Raw genomic sequence first — 20,682 nt, 5'->3', positions numbered from 1 at the left:
AGAGGTAGCTGAGGGCGGCCCGGACAGGGACTGGTGCCACACGCCACAGAGATGATGCCCAATCTGGGCAAAGCTAGAAGACATCGCCCCCGACCCCAACCCCATGGGCACAGAGCTGGAAGAGCACAGTACCCCAAACACCTTCTCGTGGGAACTTCACATCCTCTGAGAGGCACAGAAATGCAGGTTCTCTCGATCAGGGCCGTCCCGCAGGAGAGAGCAGCCAGGGAAGGCGGCCTAGCTTCTGGCCTCAGGGAGGAAGCCTCGGCAGCCATCTTGTCTCCCTCCCCAAAAATGGGACCAAATTTGGCATCGCCCTGGGAGTTTTCTAGAAGACAGCACTTTGTTACTCTTCTCACAAAACATGCTCCCCAAATCCTCTCCCTACCCTTTGGGCCCTACGAGATCTGGGACTTCAGAACATCCCAGGCCTCTCACCCTCACCTGATCCCCTCTTGGCCTGCAGATCCTTTCTGAGGAGCAACATGAGACTTGTTCTCATTCCAGGGAGGTGAGATAGGGGCTGGGGTCACAGACTTGGCCATTAACCAAAAATGTCTTTGGGAAAAAGTACTGGAGGGTGGGGTGGTATTCTTGGACGCTACCATTAAAAAAAGAAAAAGAGAGAGAGAAACAAATGGGAAAAGAAAAAGCTCACCGTTTTTTAACCCCGTCTATGTTTTTGTTTGTTTTTTTTTAGCCTCCCATTTGAAACGTGGTAATATTGTGATTCCATTTCTTGTTTAGCCGGAAGGGAAGAGGGTGGGGAAGTTTATGTAACTTTTCCTGTTATTTTGTTTCTGTTTGTATTTCCCTTTTTTTTCTTTCTTTTCTTTTCTTTCTTTTTTCCCTTTTGTAACGTACAGAAATGCAAAGTATCTCTGTTTTTTGTTTTTTCTATCTTCTATGTTGTTCTAGAATTTTGCTTTTGTGCGTGTTACTGTGGGAACTTCTCCTCCTAATGCAGAGATGGTTTTTGAATCTCAAGTGAACATTAGTCATATACATGTCTCCCTATATATTTTTTCCTTTGTAATCAGAATTTAAAAGGGAAGATAACTTTAAAAACACGACTCCCACACCAAGAGCTCCTGCCAAATCTTCGGCAGCAGCCAGCCCTCTCCTCAACACCGGGGCATGAGCTGGGACTGCTTCAGCTTTTAAATTAACAAAAGTGGTGCAGATGGTGCTTCTGTGTCTCAGTCTATAAGGAACCTTGGAGAGAAGCTGGGAGACCCAGGGAAGGGGAGAGACTTGTCCCAGGTCACCCAGGTTGCTTCCCAGAGCCCTGAGCTTCCTCAGTTCCATCTAGAATAAGATGGCTGCTCAGGCCCTTCCTGCCAGGCCTCAGATCCTTGGGAGGCCCCAGAGGAGGGAGCTGAAGGCACCTGATAGAGTTTAACTCAGGTGAGGGCTTCAAAGCCAGATATTCCCGGGCAAGAGAAAAAGTCCATCCTGGGCTTGAGACTGAGGCCAGCAGGGTGCTAGCTCCCAACACATCTCTTAGATGTCCCATCCCAGGCCAGGGCTGAGCCCCAAAGGGATTTCTGGGTTCTGCTGCTTACTGCTGTCTGTGGCTCAGAGAGGTCAAGTGACAAGCTCAAGGTCACACAGCTTTTTAGAGGTAGATCCCAAGATGTGGGAGAGTTGTCAATAGAAAACACACTCCAGGAGCCCTGAGCAAGGGGAGGAGGACACGGGAGGTGGCTGCTGGTTGTCTCAGCTCCTAGGTTCCCCCTGAGGACCCCGCCAGATGTCAAGGGCACGCTCCCAACTCTCCTGGTTCTACGCAATTGCTGCCTCAGAGACCCAGGGAGCCCTGCGCCCTCACAGTTCACACACTACGTAGGGAAATAAATAGTGAGGCACAGAGAGGAAAGGGAGTGGCTCAAAGTCACACAACGTGGGACGGAAGAGTAAGATGACCTCACGGGACAAGTCCTTCCATCCGGTCTCACTTGCCTCCCCCCACCCCCAAGAACACAGACTGGTGCTAGCTTGGCCCTCCCAGCACATAGGCCAGAAAGGCTGTGCAGGGTTTGCACCTGCCTGGCTGCGCCTGCCCCTGGCATCTGAAGTGTTGAAGGAATCCTCGTTGTTTGGTGAGGATGGCGGAGGAGGTTCCCGAGCAAGGCCCCCGGGCTGTCTCTGGTGGCTGCCTTGGGCTCAAATCTCATCACTTAATGGGGAGCCTAGAATGACCCCAAGAAGAGGTGCCCGTGACTCTCCCTGACCTGCCTCATCCCAGCCTCCCTGCTCCCGACCCCCAGGAAAGAGCAGTGACCACGGCTGCGGTGGGGCAGTCAGGATAGGAAGGGGCATCTTGGCATTTCTTCCAGGATGAAGCCAGAAGACAGGAAGGATACATTTTGCTAAAATGATGCTGAAGCCGGGGTGGGGGGGGGGGCGGGGAGTTGACTTGAGGCTGAGCCAATCCTCCAAATGCGATCTGCGGTTGCCTTCCCTTTTAAATGCGTGATTCCCTTTCACCCCATCTGTCCAGTCTGATAGCCCTTGTTTAAACAGCTTTTCTCTCTTCTGTCTGGGTCCACCTTCCCCTCTGTCTTCCTGCCTCTCTCTTTGTTTCCTTCTGCCTCTGTTTCTTTGTTTCTCTGCTGTCTGTCTGTCTCTCTCCCCGTGTCTCTCTGTCTCTTCCTGGCCATCTCTCTCCCCTGACTTGGGCCTCTCGCCCCCTGCTGCCAGCCCCTCCTTCACCCATGCTGTGGTTCTGTTTCCATCAGCTGCTTCCTGCATGCCCTCTGGAGGTTTTCTGTTGTTTGAAGGTTAAGGAAAGGTTGGCTCTTGGAGCCTGTGGGTTTAAAAAAAAAAAAAAAGAAGCAAACAGAAATGGCTGGGCAGGAGCCCCCTCCCATTCCGGGGACTAGACCGAAAGCCGTATGGCTGCCCCGTGCTGATTCAGAGGGGGAGCGCAGCTTAGAGACACTGTCTTACCCCGATTCTGCATTCCCAATGCGGAGACCTTCTTTTCTTTTTTATTATTGCATTCCCGTCCCTGACCACTGAGAAGGTAGGTATCCCGGCTCCGCTGTGCGCCGCTCCCATCTCCAGATAAGCCCCGCCACTCTGCTTGGTTTGAATGTGATTTTCTTTCTCTCTCAATCTCTCAATCTCGCTCTGGTTGGTTTTCTCCCCCTCCCTTTTTCTTTCTTTATTTTAATGACTACTCATTTGTAACTTGCATTTTCTCCAAATGAGCTACAAAGCTGTGTTTCCTGGTTTGTCGTTTAGTTTTCTTGACTTTTCCTGACAACTTTTCTGGTTCATTCTTTCCCCCCTTTCCCACCTTCCCCTTCTCCTTCTTCTTCCTCTCCATCCCCGCCCCCATCCCCCAAGCCTCCCTCACGCCCTCTCTTTCTCATTTTGTTGTCCGAATGCATTTCTGTGTGGTTTAGCATTCCGAGTTTGTGTTCCCTTCCTGAGCTGTATGCTGCGGTGAAGCCAGTTTGATTTCTATTGTCTGGAGTAGCCGCTAAGCCCCTCACCCTCACGCCTGCCAGTCCCCTGGGCCACCTTGGGCAATAAGTGATGGTGAAAGGGCCTGTGCTGGGCCTCTTGGCCTCCAGATCTTGGAAGAAGTTCTGGCTGAGGTCAGGCCTGAGGAAAGAGCTCTGTCCCCCGCTCCAGGGCCTGCTGGGCTCCCACGGTCCTGCCCTGGTGGCAGGTGCAGCAGCTGGCACCAGGACTGAACCTCACCGCTCCATCTTTTGGGCGTAAGGGTAGTTGGACTTCAGGGGTGATGTGAGCTGGCCAGGAACAGGCACCGGATGTAGATGACCTACTTAGCAAAGTCTCTGTGGGGGCAACTTGAGAGATGGAGGGGATGCTCAGCTCTCCCACCCCCCTGCCTGGACCACAACCCAACCCAGTCAGGGGCTCCCTCAGTCCCCCAGCCTCCTTCCATCTTCCAAATGTGGGCTAAATGTGGTCCCTCAGTGCAGATGATCCGGAAGGGACAGTCAGTAGGGGCCAGGGGCCCTCAGGATGTTGATGGAGAACCAGGCCTGGATCCTGAGACTTGTGACCCCCAGCCCGGTGCTCATCCAGCCACACTGAGGGTATACATGAGGAGTAGGTCCTCAGGGGCCCCATCTCCCCGTCCTTGCCCTTTAAACTGTTCCCTGTCCCACCTGGGAGCCGCTGCAGAAGTTTGACACCCCAACCCTCGTGAGGCCTCGGTGGGCCTCCATCCTCAGCTTTGAAAAGAAGAAGCCTGGCTATTCATCCTCTCCTCCCCCTATGCTGGCCCCAGGGGCAGGTCCCAGGGAGCTCACCCACCAGAGCATCCCTCATCCCTGGGTGGTGCTGGAGGGCAGACAAGGACATCGTTCAGGGAGGGAGAAAGTGCCGCTGGTCTGACGGAGGAGACTCCGTCCCAGCCTGCTGCGGGAGTGGAGGCCTTGCCTTCGAGGAGTACCTGATGTGACCAGGGCCCCCGAAATAGGATTTTCAGATGCTGAGCTAGAGGGGGGCCGTTCCAATGCTCACTTGTTCTTGTCCTTAAGGACACCAGGACTGGGCAAGCACCCTGTCCCTTGCTACTCTTACCTTTCCCCTCAAAAATGTCTTACAGAAGCAAAAGATGTCAGGTAGCAGGTGGTACCAAGGAGCAGAGGGGCTCCTGGGAGCAGGGCTCAGAGGCAGGCGAGGTCCTCCATTCACGCACTCACTCATTCATTCATACATGCACACACTAGGCCAGCACATGCTGGCACTCCTCCGTACCGGACCCCATCTTGGTGTCCATGCCAGGGGAGAAGCAGGCAGGCCTGGGTTCACAGCCCCCACCTGTCAGGCTGGAGGACTGATGAAGATCACTCAGAACGATGAGAGGGAAGAGCTGAACCGTGGATGGGGAGCTCCCGCTGGCCACGGTAGCCCCAGCCCTGGCACAGCCTGGCAGAGTCCATACTAAGGGAAGGAACAAGGGTCTGTGGGATCATAGCAGAGAGCACCCGACTCAGGGTGAGGATCAGGAGAGGCTTCCTGGAGGTGGTGACCTCTTGCTAGGGTTGGGGGGCGATAGGCATTAGCCAGGGGAAAGAGGCAAGAGGGACAAGAGTCACAGAGAGCAGGCTTCTGGGGATGTTTGGAGGTCCCTGGCCACCACAGTCCTGTCCGTCCATGAAGTTCCGTGGTGTCTGGACTCGGATCTCCCTCAATTCCTGGGAAGAATGAGACCCAAGCTGGGGAAGAGGCTCACCCTCTGGCAGGATCACGGCGACTCTTTCTCCAGGGCTTCTGGAGGCATGGGTGGATAAGGGTGAGATGGGCTCTAGAAGTCTCCCCAGGGAGGTGCTATCTGCCACCCTACCCAACATAGCCTTCCTCCCACCCTCCTCCATCCTGGCACTTGGGAGATACCCATGGGGCCCCAGGCCTTCCTGCCCTGCTCTGACCCTGTTCATCTGTAAGGGGACCATGAGTAAGAGTTGTCCTCTGAAAAGAACCTCTCAGCCCCTATACAGGCCCACCTAGCAGAGACCCAGCTATCCCCCACTTTACCAATGGGGAAACTGAGGTTCCCAGAGTTGGTCACTTCCTTAAGGTTTCACAGCAAACTCATATCAGAGCTAATCCCAGGGTGTTCCACTTTGCCAATTACTATCATCTGAGGCTCTAACAGCCATTTGGCTTGAAGGAGATGAGAGGGAAGTAGGGAAGAGCTTGGACTTCAAGACATGCTAGGCAGGAAGCATCCGGCTCAGCACAGGGCGTCTGGCCCGGGGGCTTGGGTCTCAGTGCCTAGGATCCTGGAGGTTTCTTTCTCATTTGCCTCCTCTGGAGGGAAAAGGATGCTGGATGACAGAACCTAGTTCTGGGGGCTTGGGCGCTGTGAGGCACTGGCCACCTGCTGGGGTGGAGGGGGTTATGTGTTAGGGAAGACAGGTGTCTCCTGGTCTACTGAGAATGGACTGCCATTTCAGAGGGGCCGTGGCGGAACAGCCCAGCGTCCGTCTCTCCTAGCAGAGGTGAGCTGGTGATCAGGAAGGTCAGAGTGCTCAAGGGACACCTTGGTACCCAGTGATATCCATTCTGCCTGCCTATGTCTGCCCCTGCCCTAAACAGAGGGCTCTCCCAGTTCTTCATGGCCCATTTGGCTCTGGACAGCTGCTCTCCCTGCTATGGCTGGTGTTCATTGGCTGCTGTGGCCACCAATCATGAGCTAGCTGTGCCCTGCCCCAGAGGGAGCTGACTTCTTCGTCTAGGGATTCAGGCTTAGCACAGAGAGGTCTTAACGCCACACCCCCACCCCCTCCAGGAAGCACCCAGGGCCATGCCAAGGAAGCCACGCCCCTTCCTGTCCCTGGCAGCAAGGTGCCCTGAGGCGTGGCAGCTGGTTTTGCTCTCTCCTCCAAAAGAGCTTGACCCAGACCCTGCCCCTTTCCTAAGACTCCCTGGTTTGGCCCTGTCCCTTGCGAGGGCATTTCTTCCTCAGCAGACCGCACTGAGGCCCTACTAGATGCCAAGTTCTGTGATAAAAACTGAGGTTACAAAGCTGAACCCAACACCACATTGGCCCTGGAGGTGCTCCAAGTCAAGTTGGTGCTGGTGATTGGGGGCTGGGGAGGGATGGGGAACAGACTTACAGACAGACAAGTGCAATCAACTGTTACTGGATGGAAGCCTAAGGACAGGAGGAAGGGTCAGTTCTGTGGAGGGTGGGGGATGGAGAGGGTGGTCAGGGAATCCTGGAATATTTGCTCTGGAAGGGACATCCCGAAGCAAAGCCTGACCGTCTCATTTTGTGGATGGGGAAACTAAGGCCCAGACTAGGGAAGTGACTTGGCCAGGGTCACTCAGTGAGATTGTGGCAGGCTCTCAGACCCCTGCTTCCCAGCCAGGGCCCTTTTGATGGTACCAGGTGCCCTTTCTGGTTTTCTGTAGCCCGATGCTTGTGTCCTGACTCCACTTTTGGAAAAACATTCGACATCTCTATCCAGTGGTCACCCAAGAGGTACCTGCTCAGGCCCGAGGAGCTGGGCGCTGCTAACCCTTCCTCCAGAGGCGGCACGGCCTCCTCTTGGCCTAGAATGGGGTGGTTGCGTTTTTCTCTCTCTCTCTCTATGTCTCTTGCATTTTTGTGAATCTAATGATGAACTTACGCTACCACGCTTTTCCCTTCTCTTACACACCTTACCTACTAAAGGAGGAAGTGCCCCTTTATTGGTAAGTGGACGTTAACCAAGAGGGACTTAAACAATCAGAACTTAAAAGAAAAAAAAAAAAGAAAAAGAAAGAAAAAGAAAAGAGAGAAACAGAAAGACAGTCGGGTGCTACTGACAGCTCCACAGATCTCTGCAGGGCCGGAAAACAAAGAAAGAAAAAATGTTAACAGAAAAATGTCAGTTCCCCAGGAGTTCAGACATTGTTTTTGATTTCGGTATCTAATGACATTTGTGGATTTTGTTTTTTATTTCGTTTTTCCTCCCTTTCTTCGGTTCAGTTTTGAGTTCAGTTGTCCCGCCTCGCCCCCACCCCCATCTGTGTGCCGTGTGCCCCCTCCATCCCCTCACCCACCCCCCAAGCGCTGGGCGGCCTGGCCTGGTGGGCTGGCCCTGGCCCGGCCTCCCGGTGCCCGCCCTCTCTCTTCTCTCTGCCGGGATCCTCCGTCCCGTCGAGGGGGGGGCAATGCCAGCCCCCGTGCCCGTCCTGGATTCCCCCTCCCTGACAGCCCACCCCCACCCCCACCGCTCCGTCCCTCTTGTGTTTTGCATGCCGAGAACCTTGCATGAGCTGCACTGTTGAGGCCAGAAGGTGGACACTCAGGAGAGGCAGAGGCAGGGCAGGCGCGGGGAACCGTGTGTGCGATGCTCCGGGACTGGCAGCCCCCGGCCTGGGCCCGGTGAAAGCCCCCTCTCCTTCTCTCCCCCCACCCCGCCCGCCCGCTCTCTCCCCCTCGGCCTCTTGCTCCTTCTCTGGATCTGTCCTCTCTCTCTGTCTCTCCTCCTTTCCTGTCTCCGCTCTGTCTCTCTGCTTCTCTAACCTCTCCCCGTCTCTTTCCTCTCGGCTCTGCCTCTGCCTCTCCCGCTCTGGATTCTCCGTCTCCTCTCTCTCTCCGTCTCTGCCCGCTTCTGTCGCCCTCTCCGTCCCCTCTCCACCCCCTACGTGCCCTCTCTGCCTCTCTCCCCGTCAGAAGCCCAGCTCGCCCTCGCCCAGGGCCCGCGACCAGGCGGAGGCCGGCGTAGCCACGCCGCCCGCGCGGGGGAAGGAGAGCCCGAGCCCGCGCTCGGCGCCGTCGTCGCAGGGCAGAGGAGGCCGCGCGGCCGGCGGGGCGGCCAGGCGGCGGCGGCGGCGGAGGCGGCGGCGGAGGCGGAGGCGGCGGCGCTCCCGGTCCTCGGCGTCCGCGCCCCGCCGCAGGGGCCGCCGGCGCTCCCGGCCCGCGCCGCCCCGGGGCTCGTCGCGCTCGCTCAGCAGGGCCCGCTCCAGCAGCGACTCGGGCGGCGACGCCCCCGGCCCCGGGCCCGAGCCCGGCTCCGAGCGAGGTCACGGCGGGCACGGGAAACGGTGAGCGGGCTCGGCCCCTGGGACCCGCACCGGGCTCCCCTCCCCGCCCCCTCGCCCCACCGAGCCCTCTCCCCTCCCCGGTCATACCCCCTCCCCGCGCACTGAGCGCCCCACCACTGACCCCTCTCCCCGCAGCGGACCTGTCCAGCCGCCCCCGCGCTAAGATCCAGATCCTCCTCCCACAACAGAGCACCCTCCTCCCGTACTCGCCCCCCACCCCCATGATCACTCTTTCTCGACAGCACGGAACAGCTTCTTCCTCACTGATTCCTCTCCCCCCACCAGAGCCCCCTTCTCTCCTCCGGGAACCTCTCCCCGACCGCCAACACAACAACCGCTTCGTCCGCACTAACCCCATAGAACCCCTTCCTCTCCTGAGTCCTTTCCCCCCCAGGGCTTCCACTCACTCTCTCCCTAAGTGAGCCCCCTTCCCTGTCACCGGGCCCCCCTCCGCCCGCTCCTCCCCTGCCCGGGGCCCACTGTCTCCCAGCTGAGCCCCCTCTGTCGCCGTGCCCCTCCTCCAGGGCCAAGGAGCGGCCCCCGCGCGCCCGGCCCGCCAGCACCTCCCCGTCCCCGGGTGCGCACGGCAGGCACGGCGGCCCGGAGGGGAAGAGCTCGTCGCGCAGCCCGGGCCCGCACCCTCGCTCGTGGAGCTCCAGCCGCTCGCCCTCCAAATCCCGCTCGCGCTCCGCGGAGAAGAGGACCCGCAGCCCCAGCCGCTCGCCGTCGCCCAAGAAAACCGTGGGCCGGTAAGTGCGGGCCCAGGGGTGGCGGCGGGACCGGCCGGGGCTGCTGGGCCGCGTCGCTCATCTCGGGCCGGGCCCCGCAGGGACAAGGACGGCGAGGGCCGCGCGAGGCACGCCGAGGCCGAGGCCGCCCGCGCCCGGCGCCGCTCCCGCAGCTACTCGCCCATCCGCAAGCGGCGCCGGGACTCACCCAGCTTCATGGAGCCGCGGCGCATCACCAGGTACGGAGGGGCCGGGGCCGGGCCACGGGGACCCTGGGGGTCCTCGACCAACCGCACCTGGTGCGGGGAGGGGAGGGCGCCGAAAGAGAGAAGGTGAGGGTTGGGAGAGGGAAGAGGGCGCTCAGGCTAGGACTGAGGTGCTGGGGAGGGGTTGGGACCCGAGAGGCAGAGGTGCAGGCTCACTTGCGGGGAGGGAGGCCTCCAGAAGGGAAGCGTCCTGAGGGCCATGGAGGGGAGGGGCTCGGTTCTGGGGTCTGGGTACAGCAGCAGGCAAGCAGTTCAGCTCTGGAAGATTCCAGCCATCCCTCTTGGAGCCCCTCCCTCCTCCTTCCCTCCCCACATTCATCTCCTGGCAATGATGTGTCCTTTTCTCCTTCATCTCAAGGTCCAGCCTGCTGAGTGGCCTGTGGCCAGCCTGGGGGCCGGGTGGACCCCCTCTCCACAGGCTGCAGGGGAGATGCCCATGTGAGCTGACTGGCTCTGTTCGGCTGTCTGTCTGCCTCTCCTTTCCTCACTAAGCTCTCTGCTCACTTCCCAGTCCCCTGGGGAATTTGGAGGAGGGGGCACCGGCAGTCTGGTCTCTGGGGCAGCTGTGAGGGGAACCGGTCCCTCCCACTTTGCCCACACAGTCTGCCGGGACTGGAGGGTCTGGGCCTGGGTCTCCAGGTGAGATGATGGTCTGCATTTGTGGAAATCACCCTGCAGCCCTAGATCCCCGACATGGGGTAGAGGGCCACAGGCAAAATTCTGAGCCCAGCTCTGCCCTGGCCTTGCTGGGCAGCCATGGGAGATCAGCGTGCCTCTCCGGGCCTCAGTTCTCACATCAGAGCTAGAGGCCAGGCTGCCAGGCTTGGGACACCCCCCCTGCCAGATACCCCCATAAGCAGGGGGTCCTAAGACAGCCTCCACACCTTCCACCTGGCACCCCCTTCAGCCCCTCCCAGGCTGCCTCCTCCTCCCACTAACAGACACCTGTTTTCTTCCTCAGAATTAACCCCACGCAATGGGGCACTGTCGCCCCCTTAACTCTGTTTTCTTTTCTCTGGGTCACAGTCTCCTGGCTTCAAACTAACTCTGGGCCAGCGGGAGGTAGCTGAGTAAGGAGTGGGGGCCGGCAGGCCTGGGCCAGGGCCTTGGGCATGGGCAGCAGTGGCCAGGGGGCTCCTTTGGTGCCCTCTGAGTGACCTGAGAACCAATATCCTCTGTCCTGTGGGGAACAAAGAAGCAGGAATGGGCCATATTCACAAACCCTCCCGTGCACAGAAGCCACTGCTTAGCTTGGCTTAAAAGTTGCATTTATTCAACAGATTTTTATTGAGCACCTACTCCGGTCAAGCAGAGACTTGGTCCCCTTTCCCTGCAGACAAGTGAGGAAAAACAAAGTGATCAACATGAAATTGGACCACTGCATGTCCAGTCTTGCTGGGGCAGGGGTGGAGGTGGGGAGAATTCCAAGGTCAAGGCTCAGGGGAAACTGAGGCAGGGAAGCCCTGGCCACTGCTGGGGAGGGGCTCAGGGCCTGAGTGAGGGCCCAGGACTGGCACAGATCAGGGCCTTGGCTGGCCTGTAATCAGCTCTTCCCTCCCGGCAGTGCCCGAAAGCGTCCCATCCCCTACTACCGGCCCAGCCCCTCGTCCTCCTCCAGCTGCCTGAGCAGCGACTACTCAAGCCGGAGCCCCAGCCCTGGCCACAGCCATGGAAGCTACAGCAGCCGCAGTCGGACCCGCAGCCGCACTCGCAGCCCTTCCAGGACCCCCAGTCCCAGCTACCACAGCCGGAGCAGCTCAGAGAGCGGGGGCTTCTGAGCCCAGCAGACCCAGTTTCGTGCCCCCTGGCACAGGGAGAGGCGAGGGGTCAGGACCCAGGAGCTGCAGGGGGCCTGCACCCCACTGCTACAAGGAGGTCCCGGGTCCAGGGAAGACCTTGAGGGCGGGGGCCCTGAAGACAAACAGGATCTGGATTCTGCTGCTTCTAGGGGGCCCCCGCCCTCACCTCCCGCTCGCCCACCACGGCCAGGGAACAAGAGCCGTTTCGAACACAGGGACCACCCTGCCCCACTTCCTGCTTGAGGCCAGCTCGCCAGGCTGGGGACCTCAGCTCAGTGGACCCAGGGACACCTTTGACAGTGCCAGACCTGGGAGCCTCCCCTGCCACTCCATAGGACCCTCAGCTCCTCTCTACCCCTGGGCAGACACGGAGAGGGGACAGCAAGCGGAGCTAAGTTAGACAAGAAGAAGAATGGCCTGACCTTGGTGCACCACCATCCAGGCTGAGGAACCACTTCCTTCGAGCCAGCTGCAGGAGGACCCTGGCTGAGGGCTGGAGGCTGGCCCCAGAGCCTCCCCAGATGCCTCCCCTGGCCCAGGAGTGCCCAGACTGGGTGGGCCCCTAAGCCCCAGCCTGAGGGTCCAGGGAGCTCACCCTTGGTCGCACCTCTCCAGCCCAGGCTCTCTCCTCCAGCCCTCGCCCCGTGCCCTGGGCCAAGGCCACACCAGCCAGGCCTTCTGCATGACGAGAGGTGGGATATACAGACCACAGCTGCATCTGACCCTGAGATCAAAAGGGGTTCGGGTCAGGAGGTGGAAGGGAGAAGCGGTAGACGGAGGAGGAGCCTGTGAGGGGAAGAGCAATGCAGTCGGCTGACTGAGCGGCCTCGGGGAGCCCCGGTGTGCCCAGTGGCTGGGACCTGGGCCGGATGGCAGCAGGCCTAGGGTGACGTGCCCTTTGGGGCTGCCCAAGGGAGCAGGGAGCCAAAGGGAGCACTTCCTCCTCCTCTTCCAGAGAGGGGCGCTACACCCCTTCGAAGAAAGGGTAGAATCTAGACGGAGGGCCTTGGCCTGGGGCATGGACGGGGAAGCAGCGGCCCCCAGCCCTCTACTGCTGCTCCCAGCCCCCTCCTCCTGGGGCCCTCAGGGATCTCACGAAGTCTTCCTTGGCCCAACAGGGCAGATGCCCTGGGCTCCGGTGGGGGGAGGGGTCTGGGGTCTGGTCCGGGTTCCCCCTCTCTGTTTCCCCCTCCTTCTCCGCGGTGCGGATAAAAATTGGACTCTAATAAAACACTTGGTGCCCGGATGGCAGGTGGTGAGACCAGGCCTCTGTGGATTTGGGTACCTGGGGAGTGTGGGGAAGGCAGAGGGTCCTGGGGTCCTTGCCTCTGAGAAATGAGAGGGACTCAGACTCCAAGGGACCAGGACCCAGCACGTCCACCTCGTGTCTCCACGCGTGAGTCTGTGGAGCCTGCAGCTTGGTGGGGAGAAAAACAGGGACCCAGAAAGGCCTTCTCCCTAGCCGGGAGGCCCTGTGGGCTTTGAATACCCCCATTCCACCCGACGCCCAGACACCCGGCCTTGCTTCAGCAGTGAACAGGGGATAGGACGGGCCCACGTGCAGGACCCTCCATAGCGGTGGAGTGTTCAGAACCGCTGGAACACAGCGCAGAGCAACGCCGGCTGTGAATCCAGGCTCCACGCGGGACTGTGAGGAAGCTGAAAGGGGATGCTGTCCTAAGAGTGCCCGGCACAGGGCCTGCCATAGAGCGAGTCATAAGTGGCCACTTAAAAGAAAACACCATGTGTCCAGCCCCGGATGGGTGCTGGGATGGGGATTGGAAAGGGAGAGCTTGGCGTGGTTTTTACTTTTTAATAGCTATTCACACTGTATTTCTTCCTTTCTTTTTTTTTTTTTTTTTTTGCGGTATGCGGGCCTCTCACTGTTGTGGCCTCTCCCATTGCGGAGCACAGACTCCGGACGCGCAGGCTCAGCAGCCATGGCTCACGGGCCCAGCTGCTCCGCGGCACGTGGGATCTTCCCGGACCGGGGCACGAACCCATGTCCCCTGCATGGACAGGCGGACTCTCAACCACTGCGCCACCAGGGAAGCCCTGGATTTCTTTCTTTTATAGAGACCTAAACAAATGCACACACTCTCCTCTTCCTCCTCTCCTCATCTTCCTTCTCCTTTTCTTTTAGTGGTAGATGTTAACCTTGCTTTGAATCAGCTGCTCTTTGGGAATCTGATGGAAGTTGGGAACCCTTTCCTCGAAATAATGTGCACACGCCCACCATCTGCAGGCAACTTCAGACCTCACAGGCACTCTGCAATCCTTTAGGGCTCCACAGGTCAAGAACCCTGACCCACCTCTACTGAGAGGGCAGTGGACGTGGCCACGGCTCTGGGCTGTGCGTGCCACGACACAGGAGATGTCCTTGGTCTGTTCTGGGCTGCAGAGCGGGGGTGCCGTGCTCTGAAGGCTAGGGCTGTGTCAGCACATGACCTCTCTCTACTTTCTATTCCCTCAGACCGGAAGGGGCACCTGAGGAGGCCTTTGGCCAGTGGCTCTGTTTCTGATCTGAGGAAGCTGGTCAAAGAAGTGTCAGTGATCTCTTTAATGCTTTACACAGGTTCAGCAAAACTAGGCCTCAGGCTGGGAGTTCCCTGGCGGTCCAGTGGTTAAGACTTCACGCTTCCGATGCAGGTGGCACGGGTTCGATCCCTGGTCGGGGAACTAAGATCCTGCATGCCATGTGGCACGGCCAAAAAAAAAAAAAAACCAGCTGGGTAGGGGTTGGGGCTCCAGGGAAAGCAGGCTTGGCCCTGCTCTGGAGACGCCGCCTCTTGGAGGGGATGGGGGCATGAAACACACCCCAAGGTGGGCATGGAAGTCCAGCCTGTCTCACACAAGCCCAAAGCTGCCCCTTCCCCTTCCCCCCTTCCAGTCCCTCACTGCCCAGCTGGACCGCCTTCCTCATCTGCACCCCACAGCCAGGCTGCAACCAGGTGACCAGGCAGTGCCACTTCCTTTTCTGCCCCACCCCCGCTCCTGGCCTCTAACCACGACCCCTCCTAGGCCCACCTCCTCACCAGCTGGCCTGCCTGGGTCTGGCCCGCTCCAGTCCATCCCACCATATCCACAATTCAAATCTGACCATTCCCTCCCTCTTTCCATACATGCTTACTCAACACCAACTATATGCCATGCCCAGTTCCTGGCTCTGAGGACACAGTATTGAATTAAGGAAACAGAACTCCCCACCATAAGGATCCCATGACCATGTCTACCAGCTCGTACCACTTGGAAGGCCTTCCGAACGGCGAACGGCTCCACCTGGAATTGCCATCCTCTCCCGCCGCCACCCTCCAACCTCCGCTCCCATCACTGTCCTTGATTCCAGCGGACCCTCCTCCCTGGGCCCCCCTCGGCCCCAAGGCATGCCCTCTCCACCTCCACAGGTTCCTGAGAGCTCGTGGTTCCAGGCCCAGCTCAGCTGCCCCCTACTTCTAGGAGCCTTCCCGATCCCCAGCTGCAGTGGCCACTCCCGCCTCTGGATTTCTCCAGCCCTAGGTCTGTTCCTGCCTTTAGGGTATCGAGCTCTTGATCCAGTTATTTGTTGGCGGGTCTCTCTCTCCCTAAATCTGTGAGCTTCTGGAGCCCAGGCCATGCCTTCTTATCTCTGCATTCCCCGAACAGGCACCCTTGAGATGTTTGTTGAATGAGTGAAGGAGTGAACGAGGCAACTATGGCGTGAGGGGTTCCAGCAACCGTGGGGGAGGGTGGAGACCAAAGGCATGGTGGCAGCAGGAAGACCCTAGAGGGCGACAGAGAGAGAGGAAAAAAAACTGCTGGCTGGCGGCGCGCCAGAAGGGATACAAAACAGGCCTGGACAGAGAGGAGAGCTCCCCGGGGGAGGATCCGTGGCAGCCTGGAAGCCCGAAGCTCTTGTCTTCAGCACCTCCCTGGCTACTTGCTGCCCGTTCCGCTGAGAAGGACAGGGAGGGTACCAGGCCCCTGTCCCTCCCGCAGATGGAGGGTTCAGACTGAACTCTTCTGCTCTTACCTTGGGAAAAGGGAAAAACACTGGAAGGCAGGCAGGAAAACAGGAAATTCCAATTCTATGTCGGGTAACAAGAGGGGGAGACGGGGGCAGGGGTGGGGGAACCTTAGCAAGATGTGGCATTTGGGGTGTAGGACGTCCTCTCCTCACCTCTCTCTCTGCACTTGGGGCCTCAGGGGCCCCTCCATCCTTCCCCTCCCCACACACACAGCAGCCAGGAGGCTGGACAAGGCTTGCCTGGGTCCTGGCAAATTCGCCCCCTTTTCTTAATCCGTTTCCTACAGCCCCAGACCCAGGGTAGCAAGTCACAAATGCACATGCCCAATTTGGGCGTCCCAGCTGACTACCCCCCTCCCCTGCCTCTCTGCGGTGCTCCTGGAAGCCCCCTGGCCTACTCCCCCGACCCTCCCACCTCCGCCTCTCTCAGCCGAGGGCATACTCAGCAAACCAGCCTTATCACCAGGCGCCTACCCTTCCTTTGCCAAGCCCCCCTCCACCTGAGAAAGGCTCTCGGGACGCCCAGCACAGGAGGGTGCTCCAGCCACAGGGCCTCCCGCCTCCACGGCCACCGCAGGGGTTGCCCCATCTCCACGCCCTCCCTCATCCTCTGCGTCCACTCACCATATACACATCCCTGGGTGGGATGGGGGGTCGTGGGGGATGGGGGAGAGTAGAGAGTGGAGGAGAAACTGTTGATTCGCCAGCGCTGGAAGGAGCCTTCGAGAACATCCAGTCCGATGGTCTCATCGTACAGATGAAGAAAATGAGTCACGGAGGCCGGCTGTTAGCCAAGGTCACAGAATTAGAGACGTAGACGTCCCCAGACTCCCAAGCTGGACAGATTCTTTCTACTGGACAGCAGGGTGGGAGGGGTAGGAGGATGGATCCCCAGCCCTCCCGCCCGGCCCCTCCTTGGCACCCCTCCAGCAGTGATGGAGGCAAGGTGACCCCAAGGCCAGCCAGAAGCCGAAGGCCTAGGAGATGGGTTTTGGGAAATGGACTCCCGGAGGGGCAGTGTCTAGACACTTCCAGAAAGACCCAGAGCCCCCCCGCCCCCATGCGCCCTCGTTACGGCTGCCCACATTCTTAGCTCCCAGCAGGCCCAGCGGCTGGCGCTTCATCAGCTGTCGGGCCTCTCCCGGGAGCTCGGGCAGCTGCCTGAACGCTCTCGCACTTTCTGAGGCTGGGCCAGGGAGGGAAGGGCTGTGGCAGCTGGAGTTGGCGAAAGCCTGCCAAGGGAGTGGCTCGTGTGGCCAAGTGCTCAGGCGAGGGCCAGGCCAGGAAGCTGGGAGGCTGTTCTCGGAGCTGCGGCAGAGTAACCCAGACGCTGGGGCTAGGGATAGGGGACGGGCCCCTCTGATTAAGGAATCCCTGCAGTGTCCCCCTGCTCCCCACCCCCTTGGCTTCTGGGAAATCCCTGCAGGTGGAGTTGTCCTCTTAATCCCAGAAAAACTACCCCTGGGAGCTCAGTACCCTAGAGGAAGGGTGCTTGGTCAGGGCTGGAAGTGAACCCAGAGAGGCTAGCCCAACCCTCCCCGTCCCACAGGTAACCCTGGGCTGCACACCTCACCCTGGGCCTGCAAGCCACAGCCCACAGCCCTCCCTGGACTGCCTGGGAAGTCTCCCCGCTGCCGGATAGAGAGGCAGGAGGCCTGGGTTCCAATCCCTCCATCCTTCACCAGCTTTGTGACCTTGGGGCAGTTGTGACTCTCAGTTTTCTCATCTCCAGGATGGGACTCTGATAAGATACCTGAACGTGCTATAAAGCACATACAACCAGGTAATTCTCATTAATCTAAGCCTCAATATCCAAAATTAAAGGCCCTCTTTCCTTAATAACAATGAACACTTCTGAGCACCAGGCGCTTCGCAGGAGTTACCGTGTTACAGATTCACCGCAGCCCTGCAAGATGGGTGTGTTAAAAAAAAAAAGATGGGTGTGTTATTAGCTACGTCTTGCAGATGGGGACGTGCCAGCTCAGAGAGGTCACCAGGCCAGCAGCAGGTTCAAGCCCAGCCTTGTCTGACTCCAAAACCCAGTTTCTCCTCCACCCCTACCCGCGCTTACTACCACCCAGAGCTACCCAGTTCCCCTCCCTTATGATTGGCAGCTCTGATCTGAGACTCCCTTGAGAAGTGACCCATTGAAGATGGATGTGGGGAATTCCCTGGCAGTCCAGTGGTTAGAACTCCACACTTTTGTTGTAGCAAAAATAGAAATTAGACTTTTCTGATAAACTGGAAAATAAGGAAACAATGAACAGGCTGGGGAAACAACATAAACAGGCCTGAAAGAGTTAAGCAATCTTGGTTATTCTTTAGCTGTTACTACTAACAAACACTTGTAGCTAGACTTGTCCTTCACAAAGTTGATTACTCTCTGACTCCGTACAAATGACCCTTTGCACCTGGCATTTCTTCTCCCCCTACACTCCCCTGTAGCACTCTTCATTTCAGAAAGAAGGTCATGGGCCCATAACTTCAGGGACATCAGACCCAGTTGCTGAGCTACCTGATGCCAACTTTGGCCATGAATTTGCAGAAGAAAAGAAATGCAAGACCTCCACTACTTTTGATCCTTACCATATACCCCGGACTGCGAGCCCCACGTATAAAATCTTCTCCGATTCCCCAAGAAGGAGGGGCAGTTCTTGAGGCGTTAGCCTACTGTGTCTTCCCTTTGCCTGGCAAAGAAAATAAAAAGCCTCTCTATTTCTTATCTTCCAATTCTCTGTCTCCATATTTTTATCCAGCATCGGTGCCGAGGGAGCCAGATTTGGCAGTACTTTCACTGCAGAAGGCCCAGGGTTCAATCCCTGGTTGGGGAACTAAGATCCCACGAGCCCCCCCAAGGCGTGATTAAAAAAAAAAAAAAAAAAAGATGGATGTGAATTCTCAGTTCTGCTGCCTCCACCTCCATGGGCTGGGTGCTGGGGGTGGAGCCCTGGGTTGCACAACTTCCCCAAGCCGGGGCAACGGGGATGGATCCTCCCCACCTTGGTTTCAGGCAAAATGAAGGGAGCTCTGAAGGTAGCTTCTGCCTACAAGGTGCTGGCGGCCAGGCAGGCAGCCCCCACCCAGAGCATGGCTGGGCCACACTTGAAGGCACCCATGATTATATTTGACAGCTCCCGCTAGGGTGGGGCACCTGGGCTCCAGTCTGGGCCAAGGTGGGCAGGCAGGGACGGATGAGGGCCCTCCCTGGCTCCTGACCTCACCCTGACTTTAAGAGCTGGGGATAGGTGGGGTTGGGAGTGCCAGGGCGTGAAGGCCTGGGGCTTCCTGAAGCTGAGACCCTTTGGGGGCAGCGAGTAGCTCCCCATGGAGACTGGGCTCCTGACGTGATCCAGCAAGAGGGGCGGGGCAGAGGGCAGGCACCCTGTCTGCCTCCTCTCCTTGGCCCATGAGAGCCCCAGGTGCTTAGAGGCCTTTCCAGAGGCGACCTCTGGCTGTGGCCCAACCCCAGCTCTTTCCCGATGGGGAGCAGGTGGGTAAGAAAGAAAGACATCTAGGAGTGCTCTCTTGAAGAGGAAATTGAGGCTCAGAGAGGGCATGAGACTTGTTGCTACCCCAGCTCATTTTTCTAAATTAATTAATTTATTTATTTTTGGCTGCGTTAGGCCTTTGTTGCTGTGCGCAGGCTTTCTCTAGTTGAGGCGAGTGGAGGCTACTCTTCCTTGCGGTGCGCGGGCTTCTCACTGCGGCGGCTTCTCTTGCTGCGGAACACGGGCTCTAGGCACGCGGTCTGCAGTAGTTGCAGCACGCGGGCTCAGTGGCTGTGGCTCACGGGCTCTAGAGCGCAGGCTCAGTAGTTGCAGCGCGTGGGCTTAGTTGTTCCACGGCACGTGGGATCTTCCAGGACCAGGGATCAAACCCATGTCCCCTGCATCGGCAGGTGGATTCTTAACCACTGCGCCACCAGGGAAGCCCTACCACAGCTCAATGAGGTGAGTGGACTGGAGTCTGGCTTTCAGCCCCTCAGGTGTCCCGGGCGGGGCAGGGCAAGTCCTGGGTGGAACTGGCAGGAGTACAGCCTCAGCCCAGCCCCAGGAGAGGGGCAGCAAACAGAGTGGGTCTCGGAAGCAGAGGAAGTAAGGGACTCCAAGGTGGGAGCCCCATGAGGGTAAGAGCCCTGAGCACTAGAGAGGCAAGAGCCTTACTCTGCTAGTGTCTTAAAGGAGGCCGTAGGCCAGTCACCTATTCTCTCTGAACCTCAGTTTCCCCATCTAAAAAGGAGGGATAAAAAGACAGAAGTCAGGAGAAGGAAGGCTGGACTGGGGTCCTGCCAATGAAGGCAGGAGAGAGAGGGAACGTTAGGATTAAGGCAGGACTGTAGGGGCAGCATCCTCTCCCAGAGGTGGGAGCGAGGGCGTGGATCCCATAGGTGGTCAGATAGGAGGTGGGGCAGGCTTCAGGCTTCAAGCAAGTTTGAAGGAGCTGTACTACCTGGAGCCCCCTCTCCCTTTGTGCTGTGGGAATATTAAACAAAAGGGGCTTTGAGATCATAATCTGCAAAGAGGAAAAGGAGGGGCCTTGGCCCAAATCACACAAAAAATCAGTGCCAAACCCCTATGAGATTCAAGGTTGCTGCATTTCAAGTTCCCTGTCCAGAGCTCCTCGAGAAAAACAGATATAATGGGGAGTTTTGACAGTAACCTTTCTCCTGACCCCCCTCAGCACGGGGCCTCAGGGTTCGTGATCTGGGTCTGCCCCACTGGGAAGTCAAGGGGAAAACGACCAAACCTACACACGCCACAGCCTCTGCGACAGGGAGACATACACGCTCTCTTTCCTCCCCCCTCTTTCAACTCCAAGGAGCTAATAATAACAATAATTCATTATCATGTACCAGGTCCTGGACTAAAATGTTTACTTGCATTAAGTGGCTGAATCCTCACACCAACCCAGTGATGGAAGCATTTTCATCATCATCATCATCATCCCCATTCTCACGATGGGTAAACTGAGTCACAAAGACTCTCATTTGCACAAGTTCATCCAGTGAGTGGCAGGACCTGGATGTGAACTCAGGCGGTCTGGCTCCCGAGCCCACACTCCTAACCATGCTGCTTCTTAAGACATTATTTCAGACACCCTGGGGTCCAAATCCCGGCTCTGCCAATTCCTAGCTGTGTGGCCTGGGACAAGCAGCCTGACCTCTCTCTCGGCTTTATCCTCCTAGACTGTCCACAGATCGCGGCCTAGCGCTTTAGCACCCAGGCCTGCGAGCGTCCGGCAGTGAGTACTGCACCAGCATCGGGGCTCCAGTCATTTGTTTACTCAAGCAAGAGAAGGTTCCAGATGTGGGTAGGGCCTTCCTCGCCCCGCCCCGCGCCCCGGTATGCAGTGGGGGGAAT

At 58.2% G+C, this 20,682-nt stretch overlaps 1 protein-coding gene across 1 annotated transcript in view; it reads left to right on the top strand.

Moving 5' to 3' along the window:
• Positions 1–11,421, top strand: part of SRRM3 (serine/arginine repetitive matrix 3) — a 33,374-nt gene extending 21,953 nt beyond the window's left edge. The window contains exons 11-14 of the mRNA XM_027126107.1: positions 8,156–8,526; positions 9,051–9,275; positions 9,356–9,493; positions 11,085–11,421. Coding sequence (XP_026981908.1) covers positions 8,156–8,526; positions 9,051–9,275; positions 9,356–9,493; positions 11,085–11,298 — 948 coding nt within the window. The 3' untranslated portion in view covers positions 11,299–11,421. The remainder of the gene's footprint in view (positions 1–8,155; positions 8,527–9,050; positions 9,276–9,355; positions 9,494–11,084) is intronic.
• Positions 11,422–20,682: the final 9,261 nt, after the last annotated feature.

Source organism: Aethalodelphis obliquidens, unplaced genomic scaffold (assembly GCF_003676395.1).
Source record: "Aethalodelphis obliquidens isolate GAN/ISIS:26980383/991018 unplaced genomic scaffold, ASM367639v1 scaffold30, whole genome shotgun sequence".
Lineage (NCBI taxonomy): Eukaryota > Metazoa > Chordata > Mammalia > Artiodactyla > Delphinidae > Aethalodelphis > Aethalodelphis obliquidens.
This window is presented reverse-complemented; position numbering and strand designations above follow the sequence as displayed.